Source organism: Canis aureus, chromosome 26 (assembly GCF_053574225.1).
Source record: "Canis aureus isolate CA01 chromosome 26, VMU_Caureus_v.1.0, whole genome shotgun sequence".
In the NCBI taxonomy this organism is placed as follows: domain Eukaryota; kingdom Metazoa; phylum Chordata; class Mammalia; order Carnivora; family Canidae; genus Canis; species Canis aureus.
This window is the reverse complement of record NC_135636.1, coordinates 9,038,512-9,059,956: the sequence shown is the minus strand read 5'-3', so window position 1 is coordinate 9,059,956 and position 21,445 is coordinate 9,038,512. Positions and strand designations below refer to the sequence as shown.

The 21,445-nt window shown below is 42.7% G+C and overlaps 1 protein-coding gene and 1 long non-coding RNA gene across 3 annotated transcripts in view; one reads left to right on the top strand and one right to left on the bottom strand.

Moving 5' to 3' along the window:
• SLC24A3 (solute carrier family 24 member 3) overlaps window positions 1–21,445 on the top strand; it is a 481,089-nt gene that overhangs the window by 441,499 nt on the left and 18,145 nt on the right. For both annotated transcript variants that reach the window (XM_077872013.1, XM_077872012.1), the window contains 5 exons: window positions 1,468–1,628; window positions 2,407–2,677; window positions 9,475–9,641; window positions 10,786–10,900; window positions 12,217–12,329. In XM_077872013.1, coding sequence (XP_077728139.1) covers window positions 1,468–1,628; window positions 2,407–2,677; window positions 9,475–9,641; window positions 10,786–10,900; window positions 12,217–12,329 — 827 coding nt within the window. The remainder of the gene's footprint in view (window positions 1–1,467; window positions 1,629–2,406; window positions 2,678–9,474; window positions 9,642–10,785; window positions 10,901–12,216; window positions 12,330–21,445) is intronic.
• On the bottom strand, window positions 13,890–15,089 carry LOC144297867 (uncharacterized). Its single transcript, XR_013364764.1, has 2 exons — window positions 14,940–15,089; window positions 13,890–14,520 (listed from the first exon to the last, which is right to left on the bottom strand). It is a non-coding gene; the product is annotated as an uncharacterized LOC144297867 (long non-coding RNA).

Here is a 21,445-nt window from a genome sequence, read left to right as displayed (position 1 = left end):
GAAGCAAGTTAACTTAACCTCTCTGAGCTTCAATTTTCTCTTCTGCAAAATGAGGATAATTTTTGTAATGAATAAAGGAGATAAAATATGTCAAATACCCAATTAATGATAGTTGTTGTTAGTACATTTTTATATCCACATTTACTTTCAGGCTACATTACCTCAGTTTCCAAGCTATAAAATAATGTTAGAAAGTTACCACTCCCTCCTTTTTTTTTTTCCAAGGTAATTATTTTCAATAGATTCTCATTAAGCAGTTGATAAACTAACAGAACTAAGATAGTGTTCGCTAATAAATAATATTCATTCTTAGAGGAACACAGAAAGTTATCATTTATCAGCCTTAGAATGTGTTTGGCTTTCATTCAATTTTTTTTTAACTTTCTCCAAAAATGTGTGGATTTATATCTTCTTGGTCTCATATGGTTGCTCTGCAGGAAAAAACAAAAAAGAAATTAGAAAATGTATAGGTTATTTTCAAAGTATATGTCTGAGTTTGAAATCTGCGGGTAATTACTAGAATTTGGAAATCAATTATTTGATACACTTTTCTAGTTATGTTTAGCAAAAAGATGAGTATTCAGTGCCATCCCACATATGGATTTCACTTATTCTGTTCTCTTCTGGACAGTTTATAACCATAAAAAGAATACTCTTAGGGAACTGAGAAAAGCTACCTCATATTAGTCAGTGTTTCCAGAGATCATTTCATGCTTTAGCAGCTTGGAAAACCAGAGTGACGACCAGGAGAGTGTGTGGCCAGGGACCTGTGAGCTGCATGCTCATGTTGCACATTCGTAGAGAGGAGGCCTGGCCCTTGCTGAAACGTTTTGATCAGGCCTGCCAGCAAATGTTGTGTAACAATTTGGGCTGCTCTGGACCTTGGGCCTCTGTAATGTGGCCAGCTCACCTACCCACCCCTTTGTCAGCCTTGCTCATAGGCTGGGCTATGACAATGTACACGTTCCCCCACAAAGTCCTCCACTTGCAGCTTTTAACAGCTCAGAACATTGAACATTGTTGACATTTGAAAGGCATAGAGGATTACTAAAGATTTTTGGGGTGTTTCCTGTGCCACAGGTCTGGGGAATGGGGAAAAAATCCTTTAAGGAGACAAAGGAATTCGCTTAGGTTATCACTCATTCTTACCATGCCAGTGAATGACACTTAATTGTTTCAAGTCATTTCAAAAGAGCTATCAATGAGCCTCATGGAAAGAAGAGTTTGACTATTTTCCATATGTTGCTCACTACAAACCTCCTTGGATGGATGGATGGATGGATGGATGGATGGATGGATGGATGATTGGGTGGATGGAAGGAAGGATAGACAGGTAGATGTGTGGGTGGATGGAATCATAAATGAATAGGTGGGAAGGAGGGAGAGGCTAAGGGAGAGAAAGCTAAATGTCTCTTTTCTGCTCCTAGCCTCAATGTTATCTTTATTTCATGTTTTTAATTTCTCTAGCCAATTTCCACCGCAAAGCATCAGTGATTATGGTAGACGAGCTGCTGTCAGCCTACCCTCACCAGCTTTCTTTCTCTGAGGCTGGACTTCGAATAATGATCACCAGCCACTTTCCCCCCAAGACCCGACTCTCCATGGCCAGCCGCATGTTGATCAATGAGGTACCTGGAAAAGCACACTCTATTTGCCACTGTATAGGAGTGGGAGACTTTGGGAAGGGGGAAAAGTTTCTTGGTCTGAGAACAGAAATACCAAACTCAATATTTAACATCCCTTAGCTATTTCCCAGAATCTTTGCTCATGGGGCCAGCTGTGCATCCTTGTTCTTGTTCTTCCCTCGATATGTCAACAGACGTGATCAGGCTCCCAGGTATATAGAAAAACTCTATTTCCTTCTACCTACCTTTTTCTTTTCATCTTTCATTTGGGTAAAGCCCTCTGATGTGAACTTGCACAGAGGTAATTGGTGAATCAAGGTTGCCTTACTTTAAAGTAATTTCATCTTGGACCTGAATTTTACTGTGTATCCCTTTTTCTGGAGTGGCAGCCTTATTGATACACTAGCCCAGACACATTTGTGTGACTTTCTCACGTATTGACCGAGGGATGCCTACAGTCCAGAGAACAAAGATAATACTGCAGCACACAGGGAATCAAGAACACTGGTAGGAAAGAAAGGTGTATCTAAACTGCATACGTAGGAAATTTCCTCTAAAGGGATTTGCAAGTTCCAGTGGGTCATGAAAAGTTAATCCTCCCTCCCAGAAGGAGGTTGTCTGAGTTCTTCTCACTTTGAGGAATCCCTAAAGACTTCACTGCAGAATCTCCTGGAAGCATCTTCTTGTCAGATGCCTGAAAAAGATCCCACTAGCCAGTTTTCTAAGTGTAAGCATCTCCAGTACCTCTGACCGTGTTAAGAATGTGCCTTTCTCTTTCCAGAGACAAAGACTGATAAACAGTAGGGCCTACGCCAATGGAGAATCTGAGGTGGCCATCAAAATCCCAATTAAGCACACTGTGGAGAACGGGACAGGGCCCAGCAGTGCCCCAGACAGAGGAGTGAATGGGACTCGGAGGGATGATGTTGTTGCCGAGGCTGGTAATGAGACAGAGAATGAGAATGAGGACAATGAGAACAATGAGAATGACGAAGAGGAAGAGGAGGATGAGGATGATGATGAAGGACCATACACGCCATTCGACCTCCCCTGTAAGAGGTCCTATGTTCTAGGCTGGGGTTGGGAGCTGTTTTGAGGCCACTGAGTAGGTGTCCTTGATTTTGGTGATCTTTTTGACAATTCAGAGAACTATATATGAATATGGTAATATTTATATTATATTAACTTCTACAGTGGGCAAAACTCTGTTTTAGAGGATCCAAAGATGAACAAGATGGGAACAAATGATCACTGGTTGAAATGTGGGCTCTTTGACCAAATTTATAATTTGTTGGCCCTTTGTGAAGGAAGACCCTCTCTTAGCTGTTCCGTGGGAACTTTTGGTGCTAAGGAGGAAATGCACGTGACCTATGTTGGGAAGGCAGCTTGGTGCTCAAGGGAAGAGGTGCTTCATCCACCTTCACCCATCCCATTACATTTGGCTGGGGGAGCTGACCAGCCAAGGCCAGCCTGGGGGAAACATGCAGACTTCCCAGTTGGCCTTTGTTCTTTTGCTCACTTCGTGCCCCTTATCCCCATTCAGGTTTCTTCTCTCCCATGACCTGCTTGTTTCTAAGACAGACACCACAGGAGATACAGACCTGGGCAAAAAGCATCCTGGCCCCAGCTAAATCTCACACAGTGATGCTGGCCAAGGGAATGTTCCCTGGTATCTTGAAGGGGAGGCTCAAGACATGTGTAGCATTCAGGACCCCAGCCACCAAAGCAGTGTCCTCCCTTGACTGCTACCCAACAATGAGTTGGCCATTCCAGAGACCTTGTCTCCCCAGCCCACCCTTTAGTGGAACAGGTGGACCAAGCCCAAATAATTCTACCTATTTACTACACTGTCCAGAAGCATCCAACTGTTTCAGGAAAGAGCACCCTGGTCAAGTGTAAGAGGCTTAATTAATGTGTATGACTTCTCCAGGAGTTTAAAATTATAGGAGAACTGTGAATTCTGGGAAAGGATTGCTTGACCCACTTCAAAAGCCATTTAATGATAGGATGTGGATGTGGAGTGTCAGAGTTCTGTGTTAATTTCAGATGTCAGGCCTTTCTGTCGTGCAGGGATTAGCAAGTGAAACTAGGACCAGAACTGTTCCCGTGTCCCCTCAGGGCCCCTCAGATCTCAAAACTAACTAGAGAATATTCCCTCGGATCCTATACCCCAAATTCCCAAGCCGCCCAGCCAGAGTTAAATCATTACTTGTTAGCAGCTTATCTTGATAGAAAAAAAAAAAAAAAAAAAGCATGCTGGCTCTTTATCCATTTTGCCATCTTTGACTCCTTTTCTTGGTGACCTTCTTCCCTATGAACCAGGACAACAAAACATTTTAAGAATTAAGCAACCAGGCCGTTTCTCCCTTATGCACTTTTGTGTTCCTTTTCTATTGCTGTATAACAAATTACCACAAATTTAGCGGCTTCAAACAACACCTGTTGATTAGCCTCCAGTTCTGTAGGTTAGAAGTCCAGCACCGCCTGGCTGGGCTTCAGAGGCTCCGAAGGCCATACTGGAGGTGTAGACAGGGCTATAGACCTTCCCAGAGGCCCCAGGGAGAATCACTCTCTAACAAAGGCAGATTATTGGCAAAATCCAGTTCCCTGTGGTTGTATTGCTGAGCCCTGTTTCCTTGCTGGCTGTCACTTGAGGGGGTTGCTCACTGCCCCAGATGGCCTGCATTCAAATCAGCAATGGCACCTCCGGTCCTTCTCACACGTCTGGTCTCTTGGACTGCCCCTTCTGCTTTTGAGGGGCTTGGACCAGGCCCACCTGCATTACCCCCCATCAGGAGACTAATTTGGCTACACAGCATAGCACAGTCACCTCCTCTTCACAGGTTCCGAGAATCAGGGCACAGACTCTTGAGGGCTTACTTCTTAAATTCTGCCTAGCCTGGCCTACGCTTTCAAGAGTTCACCATTGGCAGCCCATAACCAAGCTCCAAAAAAATGCCTATTTTGCTGAAGTGTTTCACTGATTAAAGAAGCTCTCAGGCCAGGTGAAGAGTCTATAAGGGGCCAGAGTCGGCCCCCCCGAAGGCCAGAAGCCCCATGCACACCCCCCCAGGCAGACGACTAAGGACCTGTGAGTAACACCAGACAACTCATCTGGTTGCCACAACTGGGTCTTATTAGTGGGACAAACGGGTCCCTCTCAGGTCAGTTGTTTCCTTTTCCTCACCTAAATGGGATGGATGCCAGACCCAACTATGAGGTTTCCAGGTATCTTGTTTGCCTCCCTTCCTCGTCTCTGTGGTTAGTTGCAGATGAGGAGGCCTGGGGCTTCCAGCCGCATCATCTTGTCTCCTTGTGTGTGGAGACATGGTTGCAGGTGTGGGCTCAGGAACCCCACCTGAGACATCCTGTATCCTTTGGAAGCACGGGGCCTGCCACTCCTTGGGGCCTCTGCTTCATTCCAGAGCCCCAAGCTACCGAGTAAGGAAATGGAACCAACCAGCCCTGTCACCTGGGCATCCTTGATAAAATGCAAACTCTGACTCGAGAGGTCTGATGAGGGACTCAAGATTCTGCATTTATAACAAGCCCCCAGGTGACATTGGTGCTGCTTTTGTCGGTAGGCCACACCTGAGGCAGTGAGGGGGGTAGCCCCTTGGAGTCACACCAGCAATCTTCACAGTTCTCCTGAGCTTCAGGGGAGCCTCATTCAGAGCCAGGTGCTGCCTCTGAAATGGAGGGCAAGTTTGTCCAGCTATGATCTTCTGTTCCCACCAAAGAGGCCAAACCCCTTTCCCGGACTCAGGAACTTCCATCTGAGGCTAACAGGCTGAGTGTCCAGCAGGCCCTCCCTTGGGCAGGCGGACTCCTCACAGCAGTGAGCAGGCCAGCAGAGGCCACTTGAGGAGCCAGAACTCAGTCCAGGGAGCCCCACATTCGGTTCCTCTGCCCTCAGTTCCTTTGGCCTGGAAAAGCTCTGTCCACATAATGAGATCGTTTTTCCCTCTCATGGTAATCCTGCAGGTGCATGGCTTTCTGTGTTTATGTCATTCAGCTGTAGGGCTTTCTTCTTTCCAAGACTTGACTATAGTGAGTATAAGTAACGAATAGATAACTATGTGGAAGTATGTAAATATAGGCATATAGAGGATGCATGTACACACAGACACATATATTGTGTGTGCACATAGTGCACATACATGTGCAAACTGGAATATAGGTATGTGTGCATATATGTGCAGTGTGCACATGTATGGTTGGTATATTGTATACATATACGTGTTTATTCATACAAAATATACATTTTTATGTTATGTTGTATGCTTATATGCAGATATGCCAAGAGATTAGCATATCTGTGTTTTTATATGTGCATGAAATGTACATATAGGTTAAATTCATATATATTTGTATATACATCTAGGCATAGTATATGTGTATGTACATAGATATATATATAAATTGCACATGTATTCTTATCTCTTGCATGAGGGAAGCTTTACTATTGGCTGACAGAAGTAGAAATGTTTACATATGGGGGCTCCTGGGCTCCTGGGTGGCTCAGTTGCTTAAGCATCCGCCTCTTAATTTCAACTCAGGTCATGATCTCAGGGTCGTGAGATTAAGCCCTGCATCAGGTTCCAAGCTGGGCATGGAGTCTGCTTAAGATTCTCTCCCTCTCCCTCTGTCCTTCTCCCTCCCGCCTGCTCACGCTTTCCCTCTCACTCCAAAAAAAAGAAAGAAATGTTTATATGTGTACATAGACAAACATACTTTCACAGAAAAAGACTGCAAAGAAGCATACAAAAATATGAGTATATTTATCCTAGGTGGAATTGTTTTTTTTTTCTTTTTTTCTGGATTCTCCATCCTAAAACACTACATTTTTATTGCCTGTGTGGTTAGAATAAATTGGTATATTTAATTCTATGTCCATAATAATGAGTGATGGCTTTTTCTTCCCAATAGAATTAAGCTTCTTTATTAGCTCAATAAGGGATACAACTTAAGAACAGGTCTTCTGCTTTTTAGAGCCAAGTCCCACTCAAAGGGATACTGTAATGCTCAGAGTCCCCGCTTCATGTCACTGGCTTCATCTCCCAGCTGCTGGCTGCCTTCCGAGAAATCACATAATCACTGGTACATCAGGTTCAAGCACAGGGAGTCTGATTTTCCTAACTCGCTGTTCTATCCTCAGCACCTGGAGCAGCACGTGGCACAGACTGGCAGGGGCGGCATTCAATGAATATTTGTTGAGTGAAGGAATAAACCTGCCCCTGGTGGAGCAGGGTGCTCTGTTTGGACCACATAGCAATAGAAGAAAAGATGACAAAATGTCCAGAAATACTGTTGATTCAAAGAGAAAGGAAGCCATTCTACCCCTTTATTCAGAAGTGGAAATTTAGGTCAGCTAAAATGTGCACATATATTAACATCCCTGTGCTTATATATGTATATAATATACGTAGAGGTAAATACACATGACATATATGTGAATTATATACACCTATGCATAGTATAATTTGTGCATATATTCTTTTGTGTGTGTATATATATATATTCTTATCCCTCGCATGAAGGAAAGTCTTACTGTTGAGTAACAGAAATAGAAGCATTTACATGTGCATATAGGTAAAAACACTTTTCGGGAGGAAAAAAAAGACTGAAAAGAATACACCAAAATATAAGTATGTTCCTTTTCTGACTTCTCCTGCTCCTCATAATCACTTAAAAAGCACATTTCTGTATCAGTTGGTTTGCTCAAGGAGTTATATTTGTTACATTATGTTTAAAGGTAGCTTCCAGATGATACTGATTGAATTTCTACTGTAAGTTTGTGGTTGTTACAATGCAGCTATAACTGATAGAAAGCACATATATCATGAAGGCACATATATAAGGCCCCTCCAGGGTCAAGTCAGAATTTTCTAAAGCAGCTAAGAGGAAAATCTCAAAATCCATTGGTGCTCACATGTACTGCTTGCAGCTTTACTTAATCAATATCATTTTCTAAGCTCCTGCAGTCTTAAGTTCTGATTTCTTTCCTTTTTTTTTTTTTTTTTTTTTAATTTTCTGGAGAATGACAAAGAGCCAGATTGCAGTTATTTCTCTTCCCATTTGAGTATCGCTTTGTAACTTTGATGGGGTGTGTATTTTAAACTGGGCCAAGTCTCTCTGTGTGAGGGCATCGGCAAGACTGGAAGGCCAGTGAGGGGATCCCCAGAGCCTCAGATGGATAAATGATATCACCACAGTCCTGGATTTAAGAGCCTGCAGAATCAGGACGCCTATGGGATCCAAGGGTCTTACTGTACTCTGGATTCTACTGCATTTGGAAGCCCCTCACAGAAAACATCTGATAGCTTTCTTGCTCTGAAATCCAGCCAGACAGTCCCGATGTTGTCATCCATCCATTCCCATCTTCATATCCGCATAGCAGCTAATTGGAAAAGTGCTGGATACTGGCATAAAATTACAAAATAAATTTCATTTAACATTTTATTAATCACTGTGCAAAGTATAATTTAAAAAATGCCTCAACTCTGGTAGGAGTATAAAATGGGACAATCATTTTGGAAAAGTGCTTGGCAGTTTCTTGCAAAGTTAAATAAACACCAACCCTGTGACTCAGCAATTCTACTCCTGGGTCTTTGCCCAAGAGAAATAAAAACATACCCACAAAACAAAGTGTACAAAAATGCTCATAGCCACTTGAGTTGTAATACCTGAAAACTGGCAAGAACTCAAATTCCCATCCACAGGAGGATGGATTAACAAATTGTGTATTCATAGGATGGAACACTACACAGCAATTAAGAAGAATGAATTCCTGACACACGCACGAATTAACCTCAAAACACATATTGACTAAAAGAAGGTGGTTGACTAAAATCACATACTGTATGATTTTCTTTATTTGAAGGTGGATAACAGGAAAAACTAACCTATGACCGTAGAGGGTGGAAGGTTGACTAGAAAGAAGCTGGGGGAACTTTCTGGAAGGCAGAGATGTTATCTCCATTGAAGCAGGGAGTATATACAATATACAATGCATATTTCTTACCAGAGGTATTAGCACTTAAGCAGGATGGTAATAAAGGGTAGAGGAGAATTGATATGTTTATGAGATCTGAGGCTACAAGGAACTCATGGCAATATAGTCACCAAAATAAGCATTTATGGGTGTCTGAGACATAGAGTTCAGGCAACACAGAGATGATAGGATCAGGTCATTACCAGCCGATCCATCACCTCATCCATGGCAGCAGGTATTTAGAGAGCCAGAAATCAATGACTAATTTGAAAATTCACATTAGCGTGAGATACAAACTCCCAAGCAACCTTGACAACCTTGAGATCTTTCAAATCCTCTTTCAAGATTTTGGTGAGTTGACAGACAATGTTGAGCAATTCCACTAGGTGGCGCTGTGACCACTGACACCTTATAATCTGCAAGATCTTTGTTATCTAACTGCGGGGAGAACAGACCCCAAAAAGACTGGTGGTCTTCCAGCTCCCCTCCCCGACCTTCACCCACACCCCACACACTCCTCTCCCTTTGTGTCTGAGAATCTTCCTCATCCTTTCCCACCTGGCCCTATGTGCCAAACCATCCTCCCACCCCTGCACTCAGAAGTGACTCCTCTGTCATTTGGGTGCCTAGCTAGCAGGTGAGCAGCGGATAATTGTTTTTATCCTGCCTGATTTTGTACACCAGGTTTTGTCGCTGGTGGAAAACTATTTGTGTCTTTTATGAAAAGAACAACATAATAAGGCTTATTTCACAGGTCATCAATTAGGATACAAATGTCTAGGGAAAATAGCATGGAGGGCTGGTAAAACAGAGAAATAAACTCACTAAATTTTTTTGCCTTTCCTATTTTCCCAGCTGGAAAACTGGAAACAGTGAAGTGGGTGTTCACCTGGCCACTGAGTTTTGTCTTATACTTCACTGTACCCAACTGCAACAAGCCCCGCTGGGAAAAATGGTTTATGGTGACATTTGCTTCTTCCACATTATGGATAGCAGCTTTCTCCTACATGATGGTGTGGATGGTGAGTGTATTGAGGACCCCATGGCATTGCTAGATCTCTTTAGAGAGAAAAAATGCACTCAATCGGAGGGGAATAGCAAGTGTGGTTTCAGCCCTGTAACTGTCAGTCAGCTGTTGCCTCAATAAGCAGCATACCAAACAACCCTTAAACTCAGTGCTTTCGAATCACAAGAAGTTCTGCTCACATATCTGCAGGTTGAGTGTGGATGAATCTTAGCCAGCACTGACTGAGCAGTTCTGCTTTAGGCCACAGCATGGTTGTGTTTGATTCAGGCCGTGGGTGGGTTTCATGTCTACTCCATATGTTGGCTCATTGTCCGTGGACCTGTGGCTACCTGGGTAATGCTCTTCTCATGGCAGATTGTTTGAATGCCAGAGGGCCAGTGGAAACATTGCCTTGGCCTGTGGCTTTTGCTCACTCTCAGTGGAGTGGAGAAACTATACTCCACCTGCTCTAGTGAGAAGAATAGCAGAGCCACAAGGCAAAGAGCATGAAGGAAAGACATGAGGAATTGGGGAGTCATAATCCCAGCTGTCATAGCCACTTCCTCTAACTGAGTCACAGTTTTGTCAACCAGAAAATAAGGCCCTTGGACCAGGTGACCATCAAGGATCTCTTCTGAAGCTAAAACAAGGATTCAAGGACTGGCATTGATTGTGGAGTTATGGCTCAAAACAGCCTCTGCCTGAAAGCCAGTTTAGGAAACACAACCCTCCAGAATTCATTGCCCATTTCTGACTTTTCTTTTGAACTAGGGAGCAAACCTAGTCCAGTGCAGCACGGCAGCCATCCATCTTGGGTTTCCCAGGACCATCCTAAGTTCAGATATTCTGTCCTCAAATCACCTTTTCCCAGGAACTGTTTCTTCTCTCTCAAGCTTCCTGCCTCACCTGAAAGGAACACGTATAAATGCCAATCTCTGGTTGGAAAACATGGATTCCATAATTGCACCCTGGTCCCCTGACCTGCAGTCCCAGTCTGCTCCACTCAATGTTCTTTGCCATCTACACTGATATGGAGAGCAGACATTTCCCCCTGGGCAGACCACTCAGACTGCAGCCTTCTGTTCTTCTTGGGCAGAGGATCCACTGGCAGGTAGAGCTGGCATCAACCCCAGCTCACTACCTCTTCCTGCTTCTTCCAGGTCACAATCATTGGATACACACTGGGGATTCCTGATGTCATCATGGGGATCACTTTCCTGGCAGCTGGAACCAGTGTGCCCGATTGCATGGCCAGCCTCATTGTGGCCCGACAAGGTGGGATCTCCAGTTAGATGGGGGTGGGGATAGGGAAGAAAGGGGTCTCCTCTGGGTAGGGGGAGCTTTAGGGGATCCACATGGCAATTATCAAGGGTGATGGGTGACTTCAGTGCGCTGTTGGTTAAAAAGCTAACTGGAATCAAAAGAACAGAGGAAGAAGATCTACCGTTAAGAAAGGCAGAGATGGGGACACCTGGGTGGCTCAGTGGTTGAGCGTCTGCCTTTGGGTGTGACCCTGATCTGGGGATCAAGTCCCACATCAGGCTCCCCACAGGGAGCCTGCTTCTCCCTCTGCCTATGTCTCTGCCTCTCTCTGTGTGTCTTCATGAATAAATCAATAAAATTTAAAAAAAAAGAAAGAAAAGAAAGGCAGACATTTCTAGGTAGCATGCAAAGCCCCATTTGGAGCTTGTGTTACCATCCTTCTATTATTAAAAATAGTCGTAAATGTAAAGATAGCTAACCTTTGCTGAGTGCCACACATCAAACAAAGCAGCTTAGGGACGTTATCTTATTTAAACAACTCTACAGGGTAGAGAAAATCAGACCCCATTTGATGGATGAGGAAACCAAAACTTAGAGAAGGCAGACTCCTATGGTCTACCCAGCTGCAGGACCCTGGCAGTGGTGGTTGCCACAGGTCAGTCCTCAGTGTATGGCAGAGCCTCCCCTCCTTCAAAACCAAGCTCACAGATGGATGCCCCTTCCAGATGGCCATGCCCTTCGCCGGCACCCATTCTAATTTATGTGACTGATTTGTGCTAGATTGCATTTGTTTTCAACAAACACAGTGTGCAGCTACAACACTTAGCACAGTGTCCCCTAGAAGTCCTCACAAAATTCCACTGCTTACATTATTTTTCTTAATAGTGCTCAACTACTTAGAAAAAGAATTAAAGACAGTGTAGAGCAGTTGGGAGATGGTACTAACATATGAGTTGGTGAGCTCATGAGAGGCTTAATAGCACTGTCGAGTTTGTCCTTTCTATAAGGATGCTTCAGAATTTGGGGAACTATATTTGGCTTTTGCAAACATTCACATTTAGCTAATGATCATGTTGAAAGGTCAACAGTTCAGTGGAAGGTGCATTTCATTCTATTCTGACCTGTTCTATTCCATCCCTTTCTACTGAAAATACATATTCTATTGAAAATAAGGGTGGTAGCCTGGGAGGGAACCATCTAGCAAATGAGCTAGCAAACCTGCTGCTAAGTCTCTGGCTGTCAGATCAAGGGTTAAGAGAGTCCTTTTGGAAGGCCCCTGTACTAGCCTCAGATCCCCTCTTCACTTAAGTGACCTCTTTTCTTTGCAGGCATGGGAGACATGGCTGTGTCCAACTCTATTGGGAGCAATGTGTTTGATATCCTCATTGGCCTTGGTCTCCCATGGGCCCTACAGACCCTGGCTGTGGACTATGGATCCTACGTGAGTTGGTTTTGCCTGTGATTCCTCTTCAAGTCTTGGGCTTTGGGGACACTGTTTTCAGGGCAAAGGTGATGTGGAAATACTAATTGTTGAGAGATAAACTCTTCCTCATTGAAGACCTTCCAAAATCAGGCTTGTGGGGAAATTCAGGCCTTGAAAACAGGATTGGCAAACTTATTCTGTGAAGGGCCAGATAGTAACACTTTGGGCTTTGTGGGCCAAATGGTCTCTGTCACAACTATCCACCTCTGTTGCCCTAGCTGTAGACAATGTGTAAATGAGCGAGTGTGGCTGTTTCAATGCAACTTTCTGTACAGAAACTGAAATTTGAATTCTTTATGATTTTTACATGTCACGATCTGTGATATAGGATTCTTTTCATTCTTCTTAACCATTGCAAAATAGAAAAATCATTTTTAACTCATAGATGATGCAAAAATAGTAGGCTGGCCACATTTGGCCTATGGACCATCATCTGCCACCCCCTGTCTGGTGTGTTTGCTTTGTGGGCAAAATAATTTCATTCATGAAGGAAGGGACAAAAAATGCAAAATGCCCTTCCTCCCTCCCAGAGATCTGATGACAGTCAGACCCCGAGATGATGGGCTCCATGCTGTTTCTCGAGGCTAAGCTGATTGTGATTTCAGATATATGTGTAGGTGAGTGACACAGCGGGTACGGCCCTCTTTCCCAATTTGTTAAAATATTCCCCTTCTGCTGATGGCAATTCTGTCCAAGACACTGTCTGAGGACTGACTGAGGAAGACGCTGCAATTCAAGATTTTTGCACAGGAAGACACAGGAAGAAAAGAATAATGTGCTCCAGAGTTTTTACACCCAGCCCAGTGCTGGTTCTCTAAATGTGCTACTGAGCATTACCTAGGTCTATCTACACAATTTGTTGTTAAGTAATTGTGTATCCTGAAGAAAATATGATGGCCTATTTTATCAGATGATGGTTGTCCTCCAAGCTCCTTGGTGAATGGCTGTTTCAACTAGGGAAGGTCCAGCCAGATGCAATGAAATTGAAATCCATGCAGAAAGTCCACGTGTTTTTGGTTCATCTGAAGTTACCTCTTGGCTGAGAAATTTCACCAGAGGGTGAAGATCAGCACAAGGAGATGGAAAGAAGCAGAATGTGTTCTAAGGAGTGGAGATCTCTCTCCTCTGTTGTCAGTGACATTGGGGAATACCATGGTGAGAAAGACCACATTCCCTTGGGGGAAGGCTTCTCTCAGGAGAGAACTATGACATGAAATCTGAATGAGTAGAGAGAACAGCCATGGGGAAATTGGGGCAGCATGGAGCATTCCAGGCAAAAAGAACAGCAAGTGGAAAGGCTTTAAGGCAGAGATGCAATTGGCATGTTGGAGAGACAAAAGCAAATCCAGTGTAAATGGAATATAGTGACCCTGAGGGAGGGTCCCCATGCTTTGAGAGGCAGTTGGGAGACTAGGCAGGGTCAGATCATGTGAGTGCTCATCAGACAATAAACAAATAATGATATCCAAACTTCCATGACAATACAATATTGATTTAGAAAATGATGTCTTTGATGACTTTTATGAGAGATTCAGCAGCATGAGTTTTAATCCTGGGCCCTAAGCCCAGGGATAAGGACCACTTAGCCTTGCCTATTTGTAATGTCAACAGATTCCCACCAGAAAGGCCAGTTCTTCAATAGCCCCAACAGTGCACCCTAAACATTACACCTCCAGACTACTCTCTGTCTTAGACATTGCGTAAAGCCAAGCCAGTGCCCCTCAGAGTCACTGTGCCTGAATCTCCTGATCTTTCCCCTCCTACTAAAGACTACTCTGCCTCAGATGCACACATCCCAACCTCTTCCCATTGGAAATTATGTCCCTTCTTCCAGGTGTGTCTCATTCAGAATTCCTTTCTGGACCCTCCCCACCACCACCACCAATGGCATCTCTCTCCACAGCCCTTGTTTCTATTTCACTCACAGCCCTTGTCCTAAATCTTGAACTTGCTTCATGTTTTTAAGTGATGCATGTAAAATAGACACTGAAGAAATGTCCTCCAAGTTGACCACTGAAAGGACATCATCCGCTGGGTGGTCACAGGGTTCCAGATAATCTTCCTAAGATTTTATGAGTGACATTGTTGTCCATCAGGCAATTATGAAGGGACACACATCAACCAAGTTCACAAGAGTTTGATGTATATGCTAGAATGTAAACAGATGGTAGTAAGATATACAAGTGCCAGATAGGAAGCTCCAGGACACTTGTTTAACTGTGCATCAAGGACAAAGAGGACATGCAAGTGTCAGTGGGCACTAGCAGACTCTAAAGTCTAGGGTGTCAGGTTGAGAGTGGAAGCCCAACAGGAGGATTTGCTGGATAAAACCAGAGCTGCTGAGTTGCTTTATCTGAGACATCCACCCATATCATAGGGTTTTTCTCTCTGCCACAACAACCATCCTGGAGCACATTGACCAATCCTGCCTCTTTGAACTCCTTTTTCTGGGCCATGTGTGGACTCTCCCAGTTAACACACTATTCCTGTACTTAAGGTGAGGACAGTATTATCTATTATACTGAATATCTCTCATTAAAGTCACTCTTCCTTAAAATACAAGTTCACCTTGATTCTGTCTTGCCATTCCTCACATCATCTCTCAGGTTTTTCTACAGTCAAATCATCTTAACTTGACTTTGTTATTCCTTTTTTCTGATTAGAAAAATAGCACATGGTCTTCATCAAAAATTAGAGAAACTCTAATTATAGAATACTCTGGAGCAGTGCCTGCCCAATAGAACTTTCTATAATGATGGAAGTGTTCTATATTGTACTGTCATATAGAGTAGCCAAAAGCTCCATGAGACTATTTAATAACTTAAAATGTGGCTGGTTCAAGTGAAGACCTGGATTTTTTATTTTAATTTGATTCTAATTTTTTTTTTTTTTTTTTTAGTTTTATTTATTTATTTTTTTTTTTTTGTTTTTTTTTTGTTTTTTTTTTTTATTGGTGTTCAATTTACTAACATACAGAATAACACCCAGTGCCCGTCACCCATTCACTCCCACCCCCCGCCCTCCTCCCCTTCTACCACCCCTAGTTCGTTTCCCAGAGTTAGCAGTCTTTACGTTCTGTCTCCCTTTCTGATATTTCCCACACATTTCTTCTCCCTTCCCTTATTTTCCCTTTCACTATTATTTATATTCCCCAAATGAATGAGAACATATAATGTTTGTCCTTCTCCGACTGACTTACTTCACTCAGCATAATACCCTCCAGTTCCATCCACGTTGAAGCAAATGGTGGGTATTTGTCATTTCTAATAGCTGAGTAATATTCCATTGTATACATAAACCACATCTTCTTGATCCATTCATCTTTCGTTGGACACCGAGGCTCCTTCCACAGTTTGGCTATCGTGGCCATTGCTGCTAGAAACATCGGGGTGCAGGTGTCCCAGCGTTTCATTGCATTTGTATCTTTGGGGTAAATCCCCAACAGTGCAATTGCTGGGTCGTAGGGCAGGTATATTTTTAACTGTTTGAGGAACCTCCACACAGTTTTCCACAGTGGCTGCACCAGTTCACATTCCCACCAACAGTGCAAGAGGGTTCCCTTTTCTCCACATCCTCTCCAACATTTGTTGTTTCCTGCCTTGTTAATTTTTCCCATTCTCACTGGTGTGAGGTGGTATCTCATTGTGGTTTTGATTTGTATTTCCCTGATGGCAAGTGATGCAGAGCATTTTCTCATGTGCATGTTGGCCATGTCTATGTCTTCTTCTGTGAGATTTCTGTTCATGTCTTTTGCCCATTTCATGATTGGATTGTTTGTTTCTTTGGTGTTGAGTTTAATAAGTTCTTTATAGATCTTGGAAACTAGCCCTTTATCTGATATGTCATTTGCAAATATCTTCTCCCATTCTGTAGGTTGTCTTTGAGTTTTGTTGACTGTATCCTTTGCTGTGCAAAAGCTTCTTATCTTGATGAAGTCCCAATAGTTCATTTTTGCTTTTGTTTCTTTTGCCTTCGTGGATGTATCTTGCAAGAAGTTACTATGGCCGAGTTCAAAAAGGGTGTTGCCTGTGTTCTTCTCTAGGATTTTGATGGAATCTTGTCTCACATTTAGATCTTTCATCCATTTTGAGTTTATCTTTGTGTATGGTGAAAGAGAGTGGTCTAGTTTCATTCTTCTGCATGTGGATGTCCAATTTTCCCAGCACCATTTATTGAAGAGACTGTCTTTCTTCCAATGGATAGTCTTTCCTCCTTTATCGAATATTAGTTGCCCATAAAGTTCAGGGTCCACTTCTGGATTCTCTATTCTGTTCCACTGATCTATGTGTCTGTTTTTGTGCCAGTATGTGGAAAAGATTTCATTTTGAACTTTTAAAATTCAAAGGAAATGTTTTGTTAACCTATTTTTTAATTTATTTTTTAAATTTGAATATAGTTGACACACAATATTACATTAGTTTCAGGAGTACAACTTAGCGTTTTGACAAGTTTATACATTATGCTTTGTTCAACACAAGTATAGCTACCGTCTGTCCCATTACATCACTATTACAGTATCATTTACTGTATTCCTTATACTCTTTTATTCCCATGGCTTACTCATTTCATAACTGGAGGCCTATATCTCCCATTCCCCTTCACCCATTTTGCCTAGCATCCCACTTTCCTCCCCTCTAGCAATCACCAGTTTCTTCTCTGAATTTATAAGTCTGATTCTGCTTTTTGTTGCTTATTCCTTTATGAGATTCCATTTATGAGTGGAATCATAAGAGTATTTGTCTTTCTCAGTCTGACTTATTTAACTTATCCTAATAACCTCTAAGTCCATCCATGTTGTCAGGCATGACCCGATCCTTTGTTATGGCAGTATAATATTCCACTATATCTTCCTTATCAATTCATCTATTAATGAACACTTAGGTTCCTTCCGGGTCTTAGCTATTGTAAATAATTCTGCAACAAACATAGAATGCATATATCTTTTTGAGTTAATGTTTTTGTTTTTTCTGGGTAAATATCCAGTAGTGGAATTACTGAATCATGTGGTATTTCTACTTTTAATTTTTTGAGGAACCCTCCCCATAATGTTTTCCATGGTAGCCACACCAATTTACATTCTCACCAACAATGCACAAGGATTCCTTTTTCTCTACATCTTTGCAAATACTTGTTAATCTTTGTATTTTAGATTTTAGCCATTCTGACACAGGAGAAGTGATATCTCATTGTGGTTTTGATTTGCATTTCCCCAATAACAAGTGATTTTAGACATATATCTTTTCATGTGTCTGTTGGCCATCTGTATGTCTTCTTTAGAAAGATGTCTACTTGTTTTTTAGTAATATTCACAACTTAGGAGATATTAAGAAGCCCATGATGTATTTAGCTTAAAGCTATGTGGTCTAGAATCCTATATTTTATAAGTAGTAAAATCTTAACTTAAGGAAAATTTTTGAGCCTGGGTCAAAAAAAAAAAAAGTAAATGGTCAAAAAGCAGGGAAGTACAGCCAGGTGAGCTGATTTAGGGAGGGACAGAGTAATAAAACCAGCCTCAGATCCTAGCAGCATTCTTTAAAATGCTACATTTTTTTTGTATTTTAGTCAGATAGTTTGATCTCTTTGGTTGGGAGGGCATTCAACAAAGAGGAAATCCCATAGGCAAGAGAATATTTCAAGTCCTGACCACATGCCTAGCTCTCTAGCCCTTCCATGTGCTGCCCAAATACAGCCTCACACTGCACATTACAGCATCTGTTCTCCATGTCCCTGTTGATCCATTCTCTTTCCTACATTGTCTGTTATGTACCCACATCATCTACTTGCTATTAGAATGTAGGGCCATATCCATTTTGTGTTTGCCATTCACACTGCACACTTTGCCATCTTGCACATAGCAGGACATTTTACTTGTTTAAATAGAAAATAAATCTTGGGCAGCCTGGGTGGCTCAGCGGTTTAGCGCCGCCTTCAGCCCAGGGTGTGATCCTGGAGACCCGGGATCTAGTCCCATGTCGGGCTCCCTGCATGGAGCCTGCTTCTCCCTCTGCCTGTGTCTCTGTCTATCTCTCTCTTTGTGTGTGTCTCATGAATAAATAAATAAAATCTTAGAAAGAAAAAGAAGGAAGAAAGAAAGAAAGAAAGAAAGAAAGAAAGAAAGAAAGAAAGAAAATAAATCTTATTTCCTCAAAAGTAGGGCAAAGCAACTCCTTGTACATCAATAACTTCTGAGATAAATAAATAAATACACACATACATACATACGTACATACATACAAACTTCTGAGAGCTTTGCCATATTTCAGCTCAGGTAAAAAGAATTTATATTTGTAGTGGTGATTCTGAGTCATCAAGAAAAAGTTGGGAAATATTCTCATCAAAAACAATTAAGTTGCTGTCCTATAGAGAAATGGACTTTAATTTTCTGAGAGACTTTACTTGTAAAGACTATATCTTTGCTAGTAATGGTAGACCAAAGTAGTGACCTAGGATTTGGCCCAATCAATCTCTGTCTTTTGGTTTTCCTGGAAACCAGGGGTCCCAGAAAATGGCCATCTGGAACCAGATCACCTCACAGAAGGGATAAAGGGGCTGCTACGAGAGGCTTCTTTTGTCTGCTCCAGCTCACCTTTAGGTGTCAGCTTGGATGTCTAATGTGATCTCCCAAGCTTGGATCAGATGTCGTTCCTGTATTTTTGAGCAGCTCCCATCAAAGCTTACCTTTGCTCCTTTGCCTGAGTCTCCCCCAGATAGGTGATCTCCCTAAGGGCAAGAACTATTCTCATCCTATGCATTTATTGTTTCCTCTATGCCTGGTAGTGCCTGGAACTTAGAACATGCTCAACAAGTATTTGTTGGATGGATGGATGCATGCATGGATAGATGCACCGATGATCCTAAATTTCCCACCGTGGGTAGAAAACATGTGAATAGAACAAAATGAAAGGAAAAGGATGACCTGATAAAAGAGCAGAAGGGAAGATAACAGCAATAAGAATAGCTTAGGGGCGCTTGGGTGGCTCAATCAGTTAAATGTCTCTTGGTTTCAGCTCAGGTCATGATCTCTGGGTTGTGAGATAGAGCTTCATATCAGGCTCTGCACTCAGGGTGGAGTCTGCCTGAGATTCCCTCTCCCTCTGCACCTCCCCCTACTTACGCACTCACTCTCTCAAATAAGTAAATCTTAAAAAAAAAAAAAGGAATAGCTTGATATTCATTGAGTACCTATGTGCTCAATGCACTCTAGGGGCACTCTAGGGACACCATGCCTGCATGGCTTCATCTAGTCCTGACAACAACTAAGTAAGGCAAGGATTATTTCTTCAATCAACACTGTTGTTTGTGCAGCTGCTAAATGTGTCAAGAACTTGGAGAGGTGCTAAGAACACAGAATTACAAGATAGAGGAGACTCTCCCCCTTAGAATATGCACCGGGGTGAGGGGGAAGTCAGACAGTTCATGAGTGACAAGTACATGAATGTGCTAACTTGGGGGAGCAAAAGCCTCATGAAGACAATGATGTGATAGGGTGAGTGGCACACATCACTGGATTCATTGGACAGGGAGGTGGGATCTTTGCTGAAGAGCAAATGATTAGAAAGAGGGCAGGAGGAGCATTCTAGAAAGAGGGGACTACAAGTGCCAAGGCACTGAAACATGCTGTGTCTGAGAATAGAAGGGAAGGAAGCCAGGCAATAGAAATGCAGGAGTGAGGTGGGCAGGAGTCATGGGTTTCACTCTTTGAGCATTGCTATCCCAAGTCCTCTTCTGCAGGTCAGAGAGGTTGTCACAGCCAGAAATAGGCAGAGAATATAGTGAGACTTTTTTTTCTTGCCACAGTAGGAAGGAGGAGACTATTGCCAAAAACAAAGAGCACCACAATGCCACCATGCATGGTTGAGGACACAGGAGCATGAGGGGCATCACTGGGATGGGATTTTAGACCAGATATATCTCTGAGTTTGAATCTCTGCTAGAAGAGAGGACAGGATCTGCTTTTAGGCTTAAGTGAGCTCTGCAGCTTTACGTAAAGAAGGACCTGGAAGGAATAAACAACTCCTGACCCCCAGATTCCTCACTGCCCAGGCCATGATGCCTTATATGTCTACAATGGATTTCTGACTAAAGATTGGAGGAAACATTTTTGATCCTTCCATGAGGATTACACATTTTTCAGTCCCTGGGTCCTACCTGGTTTTCATCAGGCCCCCTCAGCCTGGCCCCCAATGCCCAGCCACATGTGTAGGGCATCTGTGTAACCTCATGACATGATACCCAACTCACTTGGAAAAATAGTTCCAGGTACATGAAAAAGCAAACTTCAGGGTTTATTTGCCATGAGCATTTTGCCTTCCCTCTTCACCTCCAGCTTTTTCTGGGAAAGAGAGGCTTCATTTCTGTAAGGACACTCAGGGGCCTCCTTCCATTTAGCATGACAGTAATCCCATGGCATCTCTCTATATCTCTCCCATCAGAACCCAGAAGCCTGTGGGGGTTTAATAGTCTCTCCTGCCCTCACAACAGATCTGCTGACAATTCTGAAGCAATTTTTCCATCTCTACTAGTTGGAGTTTCCAAGTCATAATTATTGGGTAATTACCATCAAGACAGCTGTTTTGTGCATGGTATTAGGTTCAGGCATTTGATAGTGAGGAATAAATGCAGTTTTACAGATTTTGACATTTCTTAGCACTTGCGGTTTGCTCAGAAGCCAGCTAGCTACCTAAGTGCCTGAAATATTTTTAAAACTCAGAGTTTGGGAAATGAGCACTTCTTGTCCCATTTTGGTGATGAATGTCTGTTCCACATGCTCTAGCAGAACTAAGAAAGTCACCAGGCAAGCTCCAGGAAGCCAGAACAAAACTCAGATCTCTAAGCTAAGCCTTAGAAATGCAAAGCAAATCCACAAAGTAATAGAGGGAGGAAGAGTCTATTTTTTTTCCAAGCAAGAACCCATCTAACCCCAGAATCCACAAAGAGAAAAAGAAGAGGTGATCAGAAAGATTCTTATCCTATACTTTCTGCCCAGTTCATTCTTTTTCTGATCAAACATTAACTGAATGCTTACTGTGTGCTAAACTGGTAACCACCATTGGGAATACCTCAGTGAGCAGGCC